Source organism: Musa acuminata, chromosome BXJ3-1, assembly GCF_036884655.1.
Source record: "Musa acuminata AAA Group cultivar baxijiao chromosome BXJ3-1, Cavendish_Baxijiao_AAA, whole genome shotgun sequence".
Classification (NCBI taxonomy): Eukaryota; Viridiplantae; Streptophyta; class Magnoliopsida; order Zingiberales; family Musaceae; genus Musa; species Musa acuminata.
Window position 1 is genome coordinate 21,738,347 of NC_088349.1, and position 19,113 is coordinate 21,757,459.

At 39.5% G+C, this 19,113-nt stretch overlaps 3 protein-coding genes across 10 annotated transcripts; all 3 read left to right on the plus strand.

Annotated features, from left to right (window-relative positions):
• The first annotated feature begins 1,465 nt into the window (after positions 1-1,465).
• Positions 1,466-7,380, plus strand: LOC103999876 (ubiquitin-conjugating enzyme E2 36). Of its 2 annotated transcripts, XM_009421775.3 has the most exons (8): positions 1,472-1,701; positions 1,886-1,913; positions 2,013-2,099; positions 4,846-4,904; positions 5,818-5,859; positions 5,928-6,001; positions 6,933-7,030; positions 7,180-7,380. In XM_009421775.3, exons 1-8 carry the CDS (start codon positions 1,486-1,488, stop codon positions 7,215-7,217), a joined length of 642 nt encoding a protein of 213 aa, XP_009420050.2. In that variant the 5' UTR covers positions 1,472-1,485; the 3' UTR covers positions 7,218-7,380. The 2 variants fall into 2 exon arrangements, with proteins under 2 accessions (XP_064990807.1, XP_009420050.2); XM_065134735.1 differs by lacking the exon at positions 1,886-1,913 and having other exon boundaries at positions 1,466-1,701.
• A 2,806-nt stretch (positions 7,381-10,186) lies between these two features.
• Positions 10,187-15,026, plus strand: LOC103999849 (interactor of constitutive active ROPs 4). 7 transcript variants are annotated; one of them, XM_065137012.1, is made up of 6 exons: positions 10,187-10,444; positions 10,526-10,618; positions 11,942-12,034; positions 13,349-13,422; positions 13,509-13,656; positions 13,736-15,026. In XM_065137012.1, exons 4-6 carry the CDS (start codon positions 13,409-13,411, stop codon positions 14,738-14,740), a joined length of 1,167 nt encoding a protein of 388 aa, XP_064993084.1. In that variant the 5' UTR covers positions 10,187-10,444; positions 10,526-10,618; positions 11,942-12,034; positions 13,349-13,408; the 3' UTR covers positions 14,741-15,026. The 7 variants fall into 7 exon arrangements, with proteins under 7 accessions (XP_064993084.1, XP_064993083.1, XP_009420022.2 ...); XM_065137011.1 differs by having other exon boundaries at positions 13,361-13,422; XM_009421747.3 differs by lacking the exon at positions 11,942-12,034.
• A 1,918-nt stretch (positions 15,027-16,944) lies between these two features.
• Positions 16,945-19,071, plus strand: LOC135628314 (pentatricopeptide repeat-containing protein At3g58590-like). Its single transcript, XM_065134921.1, has one exon. The coding sequence runs from the start codon at positions 16,991-16,993 to the stop codon at positions 18,974-18,976; it is 1,986 nt and encodes a 661-aa protein (XP_064990993.1). The 5' UTR covers positions 16,945-16,990; the 3' UTR covers positions 18,977-19,071.
• Positions 19,072-19,113: the final 42 nt, after the last annotated feature.

Sequence of the window (19,113 nt, forward strand, 5' to 3'; positions counted from 1 at the left end):
ACATATAGATAGAGAGAGTTAAGGTTAACTCCTTCATTAATTGGTTATCATCATCAAAAGAGGGAGATTGTTGAATCTCGAATTTTGATGATGAAATCAATTGATAAATTGATGATCTAATACATGTGTTGAGATAAGTGATACAGGACTAATTACCATCGTTAAAAAGGTAAAACAATTAAAGAAGAATCAAATGTTAGGCCAGAGTCAATGATCGAGTATCGGGCCGGATGAATCAGGAAATACGATGAAGGTTCGGACGATGCATCAGAAACTCACCAAGAGTTCGTCGGAAGATTACCGAGAGTATGCCGGAAGTTTCGTTAGGAGTTCAGATGAATAATTAACGTACCAGACAACTAGGATTACTTATATTGTAATTGTTTAACCTTAACTATCATAGTTAGAACTTTAGTTTGAGTTAGTTTTGGGAGAAATCCTACTTACTCGATTAGGGACCAATTGAGCCCAAAACGAGACTAAATTGGGCTGGTTAGATGGCCTATTCAACCACTTAGAGCCACGTCAAGCGGTGGCACTACTTAGACTGGGCGGTGGAAACGCTTGAGGCTCGGCCTCCTAAGTGGTTTGGGTGGTGGTACTGCTAGAGCCCAATCTCCGATGCTCTGTTAAGCAATCCTACCACCCAGATTGGGCGATGGTACCGCTAGTGTTAGTCTGCAGGCGATGGTACCGTTAGTATCCAAAAAATCGATGATGAAACACTTTTTGACTCTATTTTTTAAAACATTGGGACCTATAAGTATCTCACTTTTTTCTATATGAAAGAGCACAAAAGTATGAACAAAAGTCTTAAGATTTTGGATTGTAATAGTATTAAAAAAGTGCTAAGTGTCCTCCTCTTTCTTTAGCTTTGTGATCATTTTAAGAAAGGTATTAGGTTTGTAAAAGTTATCTTCTAAACCTATGAAAAGGAAAAAGAGTTGTAAGAGGATAGTTGGTCTTTGCTCGTTGAAGGAAGATCATTAGTGGATATTGGTGATCTCAACGGAGAAGGAATCAAGAGTAGATGTAGGTTACGACGATCGAATCCCTATAAATCTGATTTGCACTTTCTTTCTATGTTTCATTGCTATTATATTCTGAGTTAATTGCTTAGTTTACTTACTCTAAGTCAAACATTCTTTCACTATCATTTTCATCAAACGAAAATTTTCTAAAATTAATGTTTTTATCGAAAATACCAATTCACCCCTTTCTTACTATCCATTTTGGTCCAAACAAAATATTCTTCCAAATAAGTTTGAGCCAACAATCACTATTAATGAAGATTAACTTTATATTTTTAATATTTTTATTATCATAAAAATGTTTTACGTCGCAAATAATCAAATAATAATCTGATAAATTTTAATTATAAGCACGTGTATACAAATAATATATGTACGCGAGATTAGGGGCTTTCTCTTCGTGTGGGTATGCAAATGCGGGTACACGAGGAAAATAAAAAGCCAAGGAACCAATATGCCACTCGTACGGGTTGCGTCCTCCGAAAGCGGTCGCTCTTTTGGAAGAACAAAAAGCCCTCTCCTGACAGTTTTAGGTGCCTTCCTCTCGACTCCATCTCCTCCTCCGTTCGTCGCCCCCGGTGGTTCTTCGTCTCCTCTTCCCTCTCCGCCTTCGTTCGATCGAGAATCGGCTGGGATGGCCAACAGCAATCTCCCTCGTAGGATCATCAAGGTAACCAATTCTTCCCTCTCAATCTTCTCTGATCTCTACCTGCTCTCCCATCCCTTATTTAGATCTCGAGGAGAGCGGGACTCTTTTGGTGGATCTATTACCAGATCTTTAGGGTTTCGATGCTTATGATCCCTCGAAATGTTCTTTTGCTGATCCTGGCTTGCTGATTCCGTCGTTCCAACAGGAGACGCAGCGGCTTCTTAGCGAACCAGGTCCGATCTGACCTTATGCTGGTCTCTGCTGATGATAGATTAGGGTGATGCCTTCTAGCGTGTAGGGTTTTGGTTTACGTATGTCATCGTGTGTTGCAGCTCCGGGGATAAGCGCGTCTCCCTCCGAAGACAACATGCGCTACTTCAACGTAATGATTCTTGGGCCGTCGCAATCTCCATATGAAGGTGAGGCTTGTGACTCTGTGATGTTAATAGTTCTTGCTACCAAACTCGTCTATAGCATATGCTTGGAGCTGCAAATAGGCTTCTTCTATTATGAATAGTTGGAACTTGGTTCGTAACAGTATGACCGACCATTTATGCATCATTTGGTGCTATGGATTTCACAAACATTTTTCAAGACGATTAAGATTTACATTTGTCTTAGCTCTTTGTGGTTTGATTTGTAATTGCTTTTATCAGCCTAGTTCAGGTATTGTTCCCTGGATACAAGAATCATCACCTCTGAGGCTAGTTTTTTCTGTAGTCTCCTTCCCTTAGTTGCATGGAAGCCATGACCTGTGCATAAGGTTTCTTCCAGTGTGGGGTTCGGGGAGGGCCAACATATGGAGGCTTAGTTTTTGACTGATTGTGTATCCATATTTCTACTTTTCAGTTGACTTTCTTATTTTTGCCATTTGAACTTGCTGAGTGACTAGCCACAACAACAACAAACCGTAAGATCTGAATTATTGGGATCAACCACATAAATATCTTCTGGCCAACGAGCATTGTGGAGTGCAATTATACAACTCAAAGAAAGAATGGTTAAATATTATTGTTTCTAATGAAGTTCTTCTACGTGTTCCTGTACATTTTTTAGCAGTGGCGGTCATCATCGACTCACCTTGTATTACAAGTCAAATCGGTGCATTTATAGATCTCTCTTCATTATGTCCATACCACTTTAAGTTTTTTTTTCTCATTTAACTACCCTAACTGTACAAATGTGACTTTCTTTTTCTTCCCTAATGATTTTACATATTCATATCAACATTATCATTTTAATAAAATTAACTATTGTATATGTTTCATAATTTCCTACATTTTGATCTATAAATCATAATTGAAAATGCAATTGTTCAATAAAATTTTGGACCAAGGGGTACATATTGATGACGTACATTATTGAGCCCCTTCTCTAGTGCTGTCTAATTTCAATCTTATAAATTCGTCTTCATCAATCTCACTTATTGCTGAAGACTAGATTGAATTTATTTGAGTTTTTTAGTTTTGGAATTTTCTTGTCCATTGTATGATTAAAGTTGCACTTCGTCTATTCAGTCTTATCCCACTTAGTTAAGAAATGTCATCTCCATAGATAAATTTTACAATTAGTCTCTCGGGATCCCATCATTCAAACTAATATCACAATATCATTAACAAACAATATGCACCATGAAAGTTTATTATATAACTGTCTGGTGAGCTTGTTTATTATTAATGTGAAAGGGCAAGAACTTGAATCTGATCCTTTATGTACACTAGTAAGAAACTCCTTAATGGGTTCATGGGGAACTAGCAAGAGGCTCCTGATGGTCTTGATGCTAGTGAGCACTCCGCCATAGATATCTTTTAATAGGATGACATAAAACCTAAAAATTAATGTCTGGCTTTGTTGAAACATTGGTGATTATAAAGATATGGATTACCTCTATTATGTTCCATTTGTGTTTTGAGGCAAAGCATACTGAATCTTTTTCATTTACATAGTAATTTAGCTGGATAGGTTCATACTGGTCATCTAATTGTGATTTTAATGAGTGGACTAATATAGTTAACCAGTTTTAGCACATCAAAATGCCAATAAATTATGATTTACCATTCCTGCTGAATCTAAATATACTAGAATGAAATAGAAATCATAGTTAGAACCAAAACTGCTTGACTAATTGAGCAAAAAACATGCATATTCTTGACCTATGTGGGTTCCCCAAATCTTATGGAAACCCTGTTCCCTTGTGTTGAAGCAATGCCAGTATCCGAAAAACACAATCATATAAGGATTAGAATTATCTAGTTGTTATCTTGATTTTTGAAAGAAGATCTCAAGCACTACTTATGATGGAGATGTCAATCTTTAAAGTTTCATGAAAATCTGAAGTCAATTTGAGCCATAGGTAACTAAAATCAATGTAAGAAATGTGTTGTGATAAAACATGTAGCTCTAAATTTACCTTCAGGCATGATCAAATTATCTAATTGCAGTTCATATCTTGCATGTTTCCAGTCCAAATTTGTATCTGGTTATGTAGTTCTTGAGCGGACGATAGAATTCACTAGAAAAATTATTGTCACTTAAACAATATTTCTGACAAGGAATCTTGCAGAACTAGCTAAACACAGAAGAGGAATCCATTGAAGTTCATGATCGTTTGACCATCCAATAAGAACTAAATGCAAATTTTTTATTCCTGCTTTTACCTGCAAGAGATGAAGCCCAAACAGAAGAATCATGATCATCTTAATTTTACTGAGCCTTATCTAGAATGTTCCTGCATTTGGTAAGCTGTATCTGTTTGTTGGTATATCGAAGTATTTGATGCATATAATTCAGCGTCTTCTCTAAGTTCTGTATCTCTTGGATTTTAGTTTCAGGTTCTATAAATGATTTTTATCATATGTTTTATTTATTGTCTTTAGTAGCACCTTTAAAGTAATCTTTATAGTGTGTCTTTATTTGAAACTTGGATTGAATTATAACAAAAGGTTGGTCTCTGAAGTATAATAGAATATTAGTTATGTCTCAAGATCTGTTGCAGGAGATTATTGTATGTATGATAATTCATTTTATTTTAAGGATGGTCTATGTTTTAGAAAGATATTTGTCGAAACAGTGTAAACAGTCAAAAGCTTCTGGAATGTTGTGGTCTTTCAAAATATACTTGAAGTATCCTTATCTGTTTCCCTCTTGTTGGACCTCTTATATTAGGAGGAGTATTCAAGCTTGAGCTGTTTCTACCTGAAGAATATCCAATGGCTGCTCCAAAGGTATGATGACTCCTAGTCATATGTTTTGTTTGCATCTACAGTAAGATGTTTTTAAGCAGACTGAAACAGCTGGCATTAGGTCATCACAGTGCAATAACAAGATTTCCTTTTTTCCTTTAAACTTTTTATACATTGATAGTTATCTTCTCGCATCATATCTGATCAGTTGGGAATTAATAATCATCTTTAAGATGAAATGCAGGTCAATTGTCTTCTCCTTAGGTTAATCCTCAAAAATTGAAAACATTACTAGGGATCTTCCAAGTTCTGCACATGTCATGTCTGTGATATCTTGTTGTCATAACACCTTGCAGGAGAAGGCTTAGGTTCCGAGTCTCAACTCTGTATTTTGATGTACTGATCTTAACTTCACTATATGTAATTCACCAGTCATGCTTTTTCTATTTTGACATACATAGCTTTTGGTAACCTCAGCATGCTTGTCATGCTTCTTCTTATTCATTGAGCTTTTATAACCTAATGATATTCAATTTATTATATCATCTGGGCCATAATTTATACTTGATGTCTCTGTACTGTTTTAGTTGTGATATTTTAAATCAAAGCCTACACATCATTCTCACAAGATGTTCGATTTTTTGTTTACTCTTGCTTGTACTGTGGAGATATAGGGCACTGATGTATAGTATTTCTTTTTTGGAGCTTGCACTTCTTTTTCTTTTTCTTTTTTTAATTTCTTTGTGGCTCTTCATCTTAAACTGCAAGCATATGTTACCTTTTGATATCTGAGCCTTCAGTTTCTCCCTCCCACTGCAAGTTAGAACAGGAATATCACTGATTGTATTTGTTTTTAATCTTCTGCTGCCCTTGGAGTTTGTCTTCTTTGAATCATGCCCAGTCTTACTGCATCTTGAGTTAGCTACCAATTCTGTTTTAATTGTCCCTGAAACAGGTCCGCTTTCTGACCAAAATCTATCATCCAAACATTGACAAGGTAAGCAAATTGTCTCTCGTTGTCTTTATGCAGGCAGTGTAATTTCATCAATAGTTTGATTTTTGCAGCTTGGAAGAATATGCCTAGACATTCTGAAAGACAAATGGAGTCCAGCTCTCCAAATTAGAACTGTGCTCCTCAGGTGACATGATCATTTTCTTGGCTATTCTGTTTGCATTGTGGAACAATGCACTCCTGTGCATGTGCTACTCAGTTCTACTCAGTTCAGGTTCTTGCATATGCATTCCTGTGAATAATGTGTTTGCTTTGATACTTCTAACTTGCTTTCTATCCGATGGTGTGCTCCTTTTTTTTTTTTTTATCTTTTTGCATTCTTGCTGCTCAGATAATTTATTTTAAATAAAAAATATCTTATTAAAGGCAAATAATTTAAATGGTTACTTTAGCCATTGTTTTCTTATTAAAGGACTAACTTTGGTTCACAAATTGTCAATGGCGAGAATTGCCTTTGCTGTTAATGACCCTAAGAAATAACAAAGCATGTCATTTTCCTTATTGTTCAAACTATTTATTAGACATGTACCACTCATTTAAGCATGACAATACAGTTGCATGATAATTACTTGTATATATATGTATACATAATATGCCTCTTTTTTAATGTTCATTCTAAGGATCATTATGATAATTACTTTTACCTTCATCCATAGTCACAAATGCAGTTACTTGAAATTTGGGAAGTAGTAATAAAATTTGAAATGAGTACTGGATAATGAATACTAAAAAAGAATAGATATTTGGTACATTAACATACCGAAATAATAATTTTTCTCATGACAAACATCAGATATCAATATAGTCTAGTTAATTCAAGAATGAATACTATGTGAACATGCAAGTAAATCTCAGATCTATTTAGCTGGGGGAAAAAAGCATGTTTGGTTATGTAAGTCTTTAACAGATTTGATGAATGTTACGACCATGCTTTCATTGACTGAACTTTTATGAGCTCATTCTAAATCAGCTGTTGGATAATAGCTTCTTGAGTTTGTAAGAGTTTCATTTCTTGAGCCTGACATTTGATCTTTGATCCTTCACATACTCTTCTATAGTATTCAAGCTCTTCTCAGTGCCCCAAACCCAGACGATCCACTATCGGACAACATTGCAAGGCACTGGAAGACAAATGAAGCAGAAGCTGTGGAAACAGGTAATAGGCCCAGTCATGCTTGTTTCAGCTCTGCCTTTGCTTTCTGCACGAATCAACAACTTTTGAAGATGGTACCAATTTTTTCTTGAGTTCATGATCGTTTTGTTGAAATTTCTTATTGTATTTCTTTCAATTTCAATTTCCTGCAGCCAAAGAATGGACCCGTCTATATGCTACTGGGGCATGAAAGCGAAGGTGGCATTCTGCATGTAATAACATCTTTACTACTGAACTTCAATTGTTCCAAGCTTTAATTAGTTCAAGCTCCTGCTGTTATACTATATGGTGTACATTGGTTGAAACCCCCTCTTTTTTATACAATCTCATCCCTCTGAGCAAGTTTCATTGTCTGCAAGAGAATAAAGAAAAAAATTATGTAGCAAACATGGTTGGAGTGAATTTTCTTCTATGTCACAACACTTCTCCAATGAAAAAGCTTAGGAACATTTTTGGAGGACAAAATAATCCTTTTATCAGTCTTTAGGGCCTATTGGTATTTAGATTAATTGTTCTGTATGTTATTTAAATTCATTAATTTTGTATTTATTATACAGGTTTTGGATGCATAAATAATAAAAAAATCATCAGTTTAACCGTAGGTTGACTTGCACCTTTTGCGATATTGACTTTGATTTCTGGTCCCTCCAAACATTGGATATATTCATCCATAGGGAGCATGATCTTATCGCATTACCGGAAACACGCTATAATCTTTTTATGTTATTTTGTTCTTTATATGCATGTGCATTTGTGTGTGATGCATTATTAAAATAAGCCTTGGTTAAGTGACTCGAGAGCTTCCAACTGCCTGAGATAAGGTAGGGTGTTTACAAATATACACACGCGTTGCTTACATATTATACAATCATATTCAAGGGGTGAAGGTTAAATTTCTTCTATCTTAAACTGGCCTTAGGCTTGTAATTTTTTATTCGCTTTTATGTTTTCTGTACCATCCATCTATTGCATGGTCTTCATCTGCGCTTGGGTGTATTATGAAGATCCTTTACAATTTTTTGTTAATATATAACCATCTAAAATCCTCATGTTAATCACTTGTACGATAGCTAGTTTAAGTTACTACCCACCGTCGTTAGATTTGCTCAGAGATGGACGTCCACGGTGATCTCTTATTTGTGTTGGCAATGCAATGGATAATACGGCTGCAATAACCGAGCCGCTGCAATTGTACTTGTTCTTTTTACCTGAGACCACTGAGTTATCCCGGACAAAACATGGAACCATGGCAGTCCCTTGGTGATGTACTCCTGGACCATCAACTCTTGTCCATATCTGAACTGGATGTAGGCGAGAGAAGAAAAGATCAAGCCTGTGTTGGATGGATGGATGGATTTATGCGAGTCATATGACAACAACAATGCATGGGGACCTCCATTTGTTTTTCTGAACACATTAGAAAGTGTTAAGAAGAAGAAGAAGAAATCTAATGACAGTAGTTCATAAAATGCACAACCAGACACTGCATTCTGAGCAGATTCAACACCCAACACCACCTGCTGAGGATATCTTTCTGCAATGACAGTGATGGTGGTCTCCCACCAGTTGGTGATAGTTGTCGCTGCGTTATTGGTTTGGGTGGGAGGTTTGTGGGATTATAGAGACAGTGAGGTCACATGTAATGTTTGTCCACAACCAAAAAGATCTCTCGGCTTTCACATGCCCATGGCTGCGCCTCATCCCCTTTTCCTTTAATTAAGAGCATCATTGCGTGGCTGCTCGAACACCATTTGATTTTGTCAGTGGACATTTGTGTGAGGCAAGGAATCTTCTGTTGCAGAATGGTCTTGATTGATTACCTTCAGCTTCCAGGTAATTAACCCTGTACATCTGCATTGATCTTGGCTTGTGTTGCTGTAGAATTTCATAACTTGAGCAGACTTGAATTGCTCAGAAATTGTTGCACGAGGACAGCATCTTCAAAGATGGTTATCTTGTCTTGCTATGGAACAACAGCATGTGCAAATTCTGTGTGTTGCACAAGGGGCCACCCTGAAGTTTCATAGTGTTGTTTTTTTTTGTTCCAAAGCAAAACTTAATTGTATTCCTCTAAAAAAACGTCATTTTACCATCTCCTCTTCTACCAGAAGAGATCAAAGTTTCTAAAATTATAACACATAGAAAAAAAAAGAATGTTAACAATGGCTCAAAGTCTTTAGTATTCGATAGATGGATTAAAGCAGCAGCATCACTTCCGATATGAATATTTTATATGTCCATACTCCAAGCTTCAAATAAGCCATTCCGTATAGTCATAGCTTCATTACGAATGCTAGATCTGTCCACACAACCTGCAAAAACAACAGCACCATGATTCTCATATCCATCTGACATTCGTATCAAATTCACTCGAATGATTAACATTTATAATAAGACTAACAGATTTAACAAATATTTTAAATTCATCTTTCTCTATAGCTACATCACCCTGAATAAAGTCATGATGAGAAATTAACCACAGATTGCTATTAGAAATTTTGACTTGCAATCTCTGTGTTTTTCTATTATTAAAAAATAAAATATTTTCAATTGTTACAGAATTGTTGTTGTTTTGAATAATACATGTGCATGAGCCTTTAAATTTGATTGTTTGATTAAATTGCTTCTAAAATTAATCTTTTTTAGAATATATATATATATATAATCTTTTTCTTATATCTTGAATGACTAATAGTAAATTTTCTTCTTCTAAAATGTTCTTGCAACAATCTTGGATTAATGAGAATTTTTACTATATTCAAAACTAAATCTTGGCTTATTTTTTACTCTCCAACATTAAAATACATAATATGTAAGTGGCAAGTAGTTGTGTCTCAAGATAGAGCTTAGAATTATGCTTTATCTAGCACCCAATCTTTTATTAGCACAAAATGACATAAAAGTTTGGCTTCCTAGTAATATTATTTAAGTTAGAAAATATTTTCTTTGTCTATAAAATAAGACTGTATAATAATAATAATAATAATAATAATAATAATATTATTATTATTATTATTATTATTATTATTATTATTTATACAGAGGACAAACTCATAATAAAGGTAAATGGGTATTGGACCTGTGCATGCACCTCAGAATAAACAGCTCACTTCACTTGTGCCAAGTACTAACTACATATCTCAACCTTCTTGTTCCATGGTTTGTTCTCCTCAGGACCACCATTTCCGAAGCCGCGAGAGGAAGAAAGGCTGAGGCGAGCCATTTCGACTCCCTCGTGAACGAGACCGGCCGCCTCCATTTATTGGTCACACGGATTCTCCATCTCTTTCACCTCTTGACTTCATGCGCAGACACCACCAGGATCCGTCCTCCCTCTTTCTCTCCCATGGCGGCATTCATCGTCGTCACTCTGATAGCAACCACTGCGTCACGGGGACTCGTCATGTGCGCTCACAGGTGATGCTTGTTTCAATCCCATCCATCGGCTTGGATTTTGCTGGCAGCATAGCGTATCAATCATTTTCCCCTTCGGTTTAGGTTTGCCATTCGTTGTCCTCTATTTAGGGCAGAGTAATGGAATCGCTCTGCCGCAACGTATTCAAGAATCCCTGACACCGGCAAACGCGTAAGGTATGCTATGCTATTTATTACTTCTCTAGTCTTTTCTTAGCTTTTTTTCCTCCATCGCTTCACCTCCCTACGTCAGTCTTTTGGTTATAGAGGTTCGTTCATAATACAGTGTGTGACGACAATCATAACCGATGCACAAACTAAGCATCGCATAGTTTGATTCGATCATTTAAAGTTGATACAACTAATTGTGTTTAGCTGGTAATTTCAATGGAATGCTTTGGGAGCAAATCAAACAACCTAATATATCTAGTAGGATATGGATTCACAATAATACTATCGACTCCAAGTATAGTATTTAATCTCTTAATCATGCAAAACTAATCGGTATTAGGTTGTAATAGATTATTTGATGATGTTATTACGTATGTAGCTTTGTTCCAACATTGTTAGAATTCTTTTAACCAACCAATTATTTTTGTTTCATATTGTTCATAATCATGGTAAAAGTATTTATAATAATGTTACAGGCTTATAAGGGTTTGTAAAGGATAGTCGTCGACTTGGACTTAATTATTTTGTATCAATAATTCGCTCTTAGGGCTTAGCATATCAAAAAAATTATGAATGAATGATTTAGGGAAGATCTATTTGTTGACATTCTAAAAAGCATATACACAATGACATCTCAAGGCTAATCTTCCATCACACTAAGGTAAAACTTCAATCAAAGAAAATGGCATCAGCAGCAATAAATAATAAAAGAAAAAACAGAATTAAACCTTCAGGGATTTTGAGAGGAGATTTGCAGATGTTATAGTATTTTTCAATTAAACAGGATATGTCATCCTTAGGTCATAACAGGATATTGGGTTCAGTCATCCAAAGCTCATGCAACCACAAAAATCTATAAAGCCATCCACAAAACATGCATGTAAGGAGTAATACAATGTATAATATTAATATTACACACCTTCTTACACATGAGGAGGCCTGTGAGAGTCAGCCTTCCCAAGATGAAAAGGACAACTGCTGCAGTGGTAATGATAACAAGATAACACCACCCCCCCAAAGGCAAAAGAAACATGGGAGAAGGTGCCAGTCTTTGCAGATGGATCCTTTTGTCCTCTTGCAATCCTTCCTAAGCTGTAGCTTCTTTTTACAAAGCACTAAATTAAACCACTTTATCTCACTGTATTTCAAATGCTGCTACCATCCTTATCCTAATGATGAGATATATTTGTCTTGGCAACAAGGAAACATTTCCCTTAGCTTTTCTTTTGGAGCTTCCAACCCCATTCTAGAGTAATAATATGCATACCTTCCCTATCCCTTCTTTCCCAATTTTCTACTCTATTTTATCCTTTCTCTCCCTCTGCGAAGGGGACTGAGGAGTTCCCAGAGCGTGGTGGCTGTGGAGGAACTCTCGGATAAACAAATAAGTTGAGGCGTATGAGCATAGATACTGTTACAGAGGTGAGATTCCACTCTTTTTATCTCCTCAGTTGGATCTCTGTGTTTCTTTGACAAATCCAGTCTCTGCTATCTTCTTCTTTGCATGTTAGGCAACAGTAAATGCACATTGCTGTAGGGGGAGACTCCTGCTGACCTATTACTTAATATTATTTTTCATGTTGTTCACCCATTTAATAATCCCTAGCCATATGAAAGTAGCTTTTTTATGTTGATTCACAAAAAGGTGGTCTCGTTTCTACTTTTATGAATGCATATTTGCAAATGTTTATCTTTCATGCAAAGTTTGTCAATTTTACAGATCCACATGTTCTAGTATTAAATGCTCCTACAGAGCATGTCCTCCTCCTTTTTCTCATGCCTAGAAAGCTTGGAAAAGTAGTATAATCCTATAGTTCCCTTTGCAAAATCCACAATTTTTTTGGCTGGTCACTCTTTATTTCTGCATGGATAGAGATTGTTGCTATGATTCATACACTTGTTTCCGTTTGGGAGAATTACAAGGGGATGTTCTGCTTACTGCTTTGGTAAAGATTGTTGCTAAAACACTGAGAATGCCAGTTGAAACTTGAGCACCATTAATTCTGTCCTTGTTTCTTATCATCCACTCATCTGCAAAGATGAAATAAAGATGGAAGTACTGCTGTTCCCAAAGCTGTCTCCTCCTCCAGCTTCTACATCATTTATTGACGACGTGAACCATTCCACCATCTCTCGCTCTCTCTCTCTCTCTCTCTATCTTTTTCCTGTGCACACAATATTTTTCACATTGCTATGGATCTACAGCTCATGTACATGCATTGCCATGGCAAAAGAATTGCACAGATGAAATAAAGTTGGAAGTATTGCTGTTCCCAAAGCTGTCTCTTCCTCCAGCTTCTACATCATTTATTGACCTGAACCATTCCACCATCTCTCTCTATCTTTCTCCTTTGCACGCAATGTTTTTCACATTGCTATGGATCTACAGCTCATGTACATGTATTGCCATGGTAAAAAAATTGTAGAGAGAGCAGCCATGTGGGAGTACAGAACAGTTCTGTATGCACAAGCTCTACTATTCCTATTCCTCTCTCTCTCTCTCTCTCTCTCTCTCTCTCTCTCTCTCTCTCTCTCTCTACTCACGGTTTGCTCACTTCTTTAGCTAATTCAGTATCTGCTGTTGTGCTTCTCACCACCACCTCTCCTTCCTTCCTCCATGGAGAGAGTTTGAAATTTGAAGTGGGGCTTGGAAATGTGTGCCTCCATCTGTGCGGTGTTGCTTCTATTTAATTGTACCGTTGTCCACCATCTCTTTGGTTCTGAAGCATAGTTTAGGCATCTGAGCAGGTGAAGCCAAGTGTTGGGGTGTGGGTTTGAGCTTTAAGATTCGATCCAATGCCGAGATCAAGGTAAGGACTTTCGTCGAACACTTTTGTTTCGTGAGCTCTCTCTTTGAGGCCACCAAGTTGGTGAGAGGTGTTCTGATGGGGAGCAGAGGGTCGTCAGATGCGCCGCAGAGGCAGTCGCCGCGGGCGCCGCTCCACCTGAGGGCCACCGCCTGCTCCGAGGCCAACAGCGTGCACCACCGCCCCGTGGCCGCCGACCGCAGCCCCAGGGTGTCCCCTCGTGGTGTCTTACAAGAGGTAAGCGAGGAGCGTCCTGCTCTTGTTGGCCACCAGTTCATGCACTGATTCAACTCCGTGGCTGATGGCTTCGATGCAGCAGAGGAAGCGGGGCACGAGGGTAACCGACCTGGAGACCAAGCTGAAGAAGGCGCAGGAGGAGCTCAAGCGGCTGAGAGACCAGGTGGCCTCGGCGGAAGCCGCGAAGACCGAGGCGGAGCAAGCTCTCGTGAAGGCCAAGAAGCGGATCACGGCCACAGCCCCGACGGCGAAAGGAGAAGACGTCAAGCGTCATGTTCCTCAGGAGTCTCGAAAGGAGGGCGGTCCACCGCAGGAGAACAAGTCCGAGGAGGAGAGCGTCACTTCTCCCGCGACGATGGATGTCTTCGAAGTAGTAGTGCCGACTGAGCCCATCCACAGAGAGAACGAAGACGTCAGCATGCAGAAGAAAGAAGAGAGTGCGGTGGAGAGGGAAAAGGAGGAGACAAAGACAATGATCAGCGATGCAGTAGTTGCTGAGACAGAGGAGAAAAAGAAGGAAGAAGAGGAAGACGAGAGAGAGCCGGTGGTGATACCTGATAGCCCACAGGTGGACGCTCTCAAGGCCAAGCTCTCGGAGAAGGAGAAGGAAGTGGAGATACTCCTCGAGGAGAACGTCATCTTCAAGACCAGAGCCGACGAGGAAGCGAGGCAGATCGCAGACGCTGCTCGGGCCAAGGAAGAAGAGCTGACGGCGAGGCTGAACTCCACGGAGGAAGAGCTCAAAGAAAGCAGAGCTAAAGCGGGTCGCCTGGCGGAGCAGCTGGAGGCAGCAGAAGGAGCGAAGGCGGCGTTAGAGGCGGAGATGAAGCGGCTGAGGGTGCAGACAGAGCAATGGCGGAAGGCGGCAGAGGCCGCTGCCGCGGTACTGGCAACGGGGGACGCAACGGCCGAGGACACGACGGGGAGAAGGGTAGCGGAGCGGTGTGGGTCGATGGACAAGCACCTCGGCTGGGGGTCGCCGCTGGTGGCCGGGGACATGGATGAAGACGGCAGCGGGAGGAGAAAGAGCGCCGGGATTCGAGTGCTCGGGGAGCTGTGGAAGAAGAAGGGTCAGCGGAAATGAGCTGATCGAAACAGAGGAAGGAGGTGAGTAGCTCAGCCTCATCCGTCCCTCGTTATGCTTACTCTGTTCGATTATTACTACTGTTGTAGTTGTCGGTAATAGGCAATCTTTTGGTGTCTGCATCTCTCTGCTTTGGATTTGAATCATAATGGAGGGAAGTTGTATGAGTTCTTCTTGGTAGACATGGGATTTTTTTTGGCACACTATTTTAGCACACAAATCATTGGCTATGTAACTTTTAATCATGTTGGATTAGGTTTAAATATCAACATTCTTGGTTTAAGCACGAGTAATTATCCTTCCCCATTTTAATTACGTTGCTAAACTCACACTAATCTGTCATGAATTTTCTTTTAAATTGAATGGAGTTTTTTTTTATTACGAAAAGTGATTAATAATTTACTTTTATGTCTTGCTATTTGATTGTTCAATTTGATTGAATGGAATTTGATTGTTTAATAATTTACGAAAAGTGATTAATTATTAGAGCATATTATGCGTTTGAATTTGATTGTTTATTCTTGATCTTTCTTGAGAGAAGTCAACCGTAATAAAATGTTATATAAGGTGAAAAAGAGCAAAAATGGTCTTTTAAAACATCTTTAAGAATAAGAATTGATGTTACCAGAAAAAAAGGGGATTAGGATGGAAATTTGTTCTTTAGAGTTCCTTCAAACCATTTGTGTGTGTTTGCATAGTGATCAACGTATTAATTTATCATCCATGAAAGGTCAATGTATAATTGCAATTTATATGAAATTGAGACCTAAAAGGACCCTTTGGCTTCAACCCTTTGTTGGTTGTATGCATGTGTAGAACTGACACAACTACATCCAAATATATTCTTTTAATACATATACAATTATATGAATGAAATTGACTTTGATGTTGACTCTGATACCTGAACCGAGTCTGATGAGCCAACTGACCAATAACTTCATTTTGATCCTTCAATCACGGACCGAAATGCTTAAACAAGAGTTAATGTAGTCCACTCATCAGGCCCTTATAAATTAATCATACACATTATCCACTTTCGATGTTGGATTAATGGGATGTTACAAGGTAGGTCAAAATCTGAATGCTTGCAATATCTGGAAACCATATATGAACTTGGATTTTATATATATATATATATATATATATATTTGAAGAATACATACAATTGTTAGTCTGTAATCCCAAGTATAGCATATGCTGATTCATGGCTTAAAATTTGATTTTGCCTCTCTAAAGCTGCAAGTAGTAGTGAAGATATTTAATGCAGTTTTTTCTGCTTAATTATGAGACCAAAAGGTCAACGAATTCCTTGGAATCACACAATGTGAATTGTTGATTACCTTCTTAAATTATTGCTGCTAGAACTTGAACTCAATCTTAGAGACACAGTCAGGCACTTCAACAGTCCATGTCTGCTGTGCTTTCAGCCATACATTGTTGTCCTCAACAGCTTCGAAGCTTTGGAGTGTAAGAAAACCCTAATCATAGTGACTAAGCTTAGCAAAACCAAAGGATGGAGCTACTTCGCTGTTGTTCTCAGAAATGCTTCACCATGATAAATTACATATGGCCAAATAACATTTGAGACTTTAATCAATAAACCACTGGAAACATTCAACATCTAACTAGGAATAGCATGGAGGCTAAATTTTTGGCTGATGGAACCTCTTCACCTTTCTCTTATAATGTGTGGACTAACCTCACAAGATGACATTTTATTGAAGAAAGAAGGATGCCACCAACCTTTGCACACTTTGTAATCAAGTTTTGGTGTTGACCTTTTCCAAGGAATCTGTAAAATGATGTGATGCTTCTTTCTGTGTCAAACATATGTTTGCATTCAGTCATCGTCAATGGCAGAATGCAAAGAGGCAATAAGACAAACCTTTCCATCTTTGTGTTCGCCAAGAAGTCTACAGCTTCAAGGTAAAACAAAACAAGAGAAGAAAGCACTCCTCTCGGATTGCAGAATCCACCTTTCATGACTGCAATGCAATAATGTGTGTCAGAAAGTTTCATTATTAAACAATGTATTGATGTTTAGTGCATGTCATTTCTCTATTGAGAAAATTATTAGGGTTTTTTTCTTTTAATGAATGAACTATATATATATATATATATATATATATATATATATATATATATATATATATATATATATATATATATATACACACACACAGTTGTCTTAAACCCAATAAAAGTATACGCACCATTTTGAACCGAGATGACCTCCCTGATGCTCTCCGTATGTTCGACCGGATCTCTGCCTCCTACAATTCCCTCGTCGCCGTCTACGCTCACCGGAACCACGCGCGCGAGGCGCTCGCGGTGCTCTCCCGGATGTTGGCTGCCGGCCTCAGACCCACTCGCTTCGCCTTTGCACCCCTTCTCTCCCTCCCTTCGCTTGATCTCGACCGTGGCATTCAACTGCACTCTCTGATACTCAAGTCCGGGTTTCTCCACGCCGACCCTTTCTCCGGCACCGCTTTGCTTGGTCTGTACGCGAGGAACTGGAGACTGGATGATGCGTTCGGTCTGTTCGAGGAAATGCCCACCAAGACTGTCGTCACTTGGAACTCCACCATCGCGGCGTTCTCCCGGCGCGGCTTCGTCGAGGAGTCCATGTTCTTGTTCCGACGGCTGTTGGGAACTGGAATGGGTCTGACGGAATGCTCTTTTCTGGGCATCTTGTGCTCTCTCCGCTCATCGGACAGCTTGCGGTATGTGGAGCAAATTCATGGGCTCGCTGTGAAGACCGCGATGGATTCCTTCCTTGTCGTCGCAAATGCTTTGCTTAATGCACTCTCCACTTGCTCGGGAGTGCTCGCAGCTGAGCGGTTCTTCAACAGTTTGCAGACTCGGGACGTGGTTTCTTGGAACACGATGATGACAGGGTTCGCGAAGAGTAGTATCCCGGAGAGAGCCTTGGAGCTCTTCTTCGCGATGCATGTCGATGAAGTATCACCCAGCGGGGCTACGATCGCCACCGTGATCAATGCTTGCACCTGCTTCGACTCCGCAGAGTACGGCGAGCTCATCCATGCCAAAGCAATCAAGCGCAATCTTGACAACGACATGTTCGTCGCCAGTTCGCTGATCGACTACTATGCAAATTGGAAGAGGCTGCAGGATGCGCACAAAGTGTTCGACGAACTTCCCGTGAAGAATGTAGTTTGTTGGAATGCTCTCATCTCAGGCTATTCAAAGGATGATCCACCTACCTGCCTACTTCTTCTCAAGTCGATGTTGCGATCGGAGAACAGACCAAACGAGCTGTCCTTCTCTTCTATGCTCACGCGACTGTCTCCGGCCCAACTCCAGCAGCTGCATTCATTGATCATAAGAATGGGATACGACAACAACGAGTATGTTTCCAGTGCCCTCATTGCCTCATATGATTCTCCTGGCATTTCATCTGATGCCTCCTCCTCTGTCAAGGATGCTGATCCAGTGGCTACCTCTACTGCTCGATCAAATGCTACAGCTAGTGTTCACAACAGAGCCGGTCGATACCAAGAGGCACAGGAGCTGCTTCTCCGGCTGCAAACTCCTGACACCATGTCATGGAACATCTTGCTGAATGCCTGTGCTCGAAATCGCGGCTACTCCGAAGCCTTGTTGTCGTTCAAACGCATGCAATCCTCTGGTCATTCGATCGATAACTACTCCGCGGTGAGCTTGGTAAGCATCTGTTCAAGGATCAACAGCCTGGAGCTCGGGAGGTCAGTCCATGGGCTTATCGTCAAGACCATCTCTGGTTGCATGGACACCTTCGTCTGCAACGTGTTGCTGGATATGTACGCAAAATGCGGCAGCCTGGACGGTTGTCTGAAGGTGTTCGATGAAATGGGTGATAAGAAGAACCTCGTTTCATGGACGGCGCTGATCTCAGGATTAGGACTCCATGGCTGCCCTCATGAAGCGCTTGCGCGGTTTAAGCAGATGGAGTCCGAAGGGTTCGAGCCCGACCGAGTCGCTTTCCTCGCAGTGCTTTCAGCATGCAGGCATGGAGGACTTGTGGAAGAGGGGATGCTGATGTTGGAAAGCATGAAGAGTGACTATGGCATTGAACCAGAGATGGATCACTATGTGTGTGTGGTTGATTTGCTGTGCAAATGTGGGCATCTAAAGAAAGCAGAGCTTGTGATCAGTGGCATGCCCTTTCAGCCAAATGCTGTCTTATGGCGCACCTTCCTTCGAGGATGCAAGACATTTGGTGGTCTGTTGACATGATCATACTTAAGGATGGAACTATGTCTAAAGTGCAACTGAAGTAGGACAATAGACAACTACGATTCATTCTTTTGGAAGCATGGTTTCAAATTTCATTCCATGTATCACCAGTATGCCCAGTATGGGGGTCAAGATCT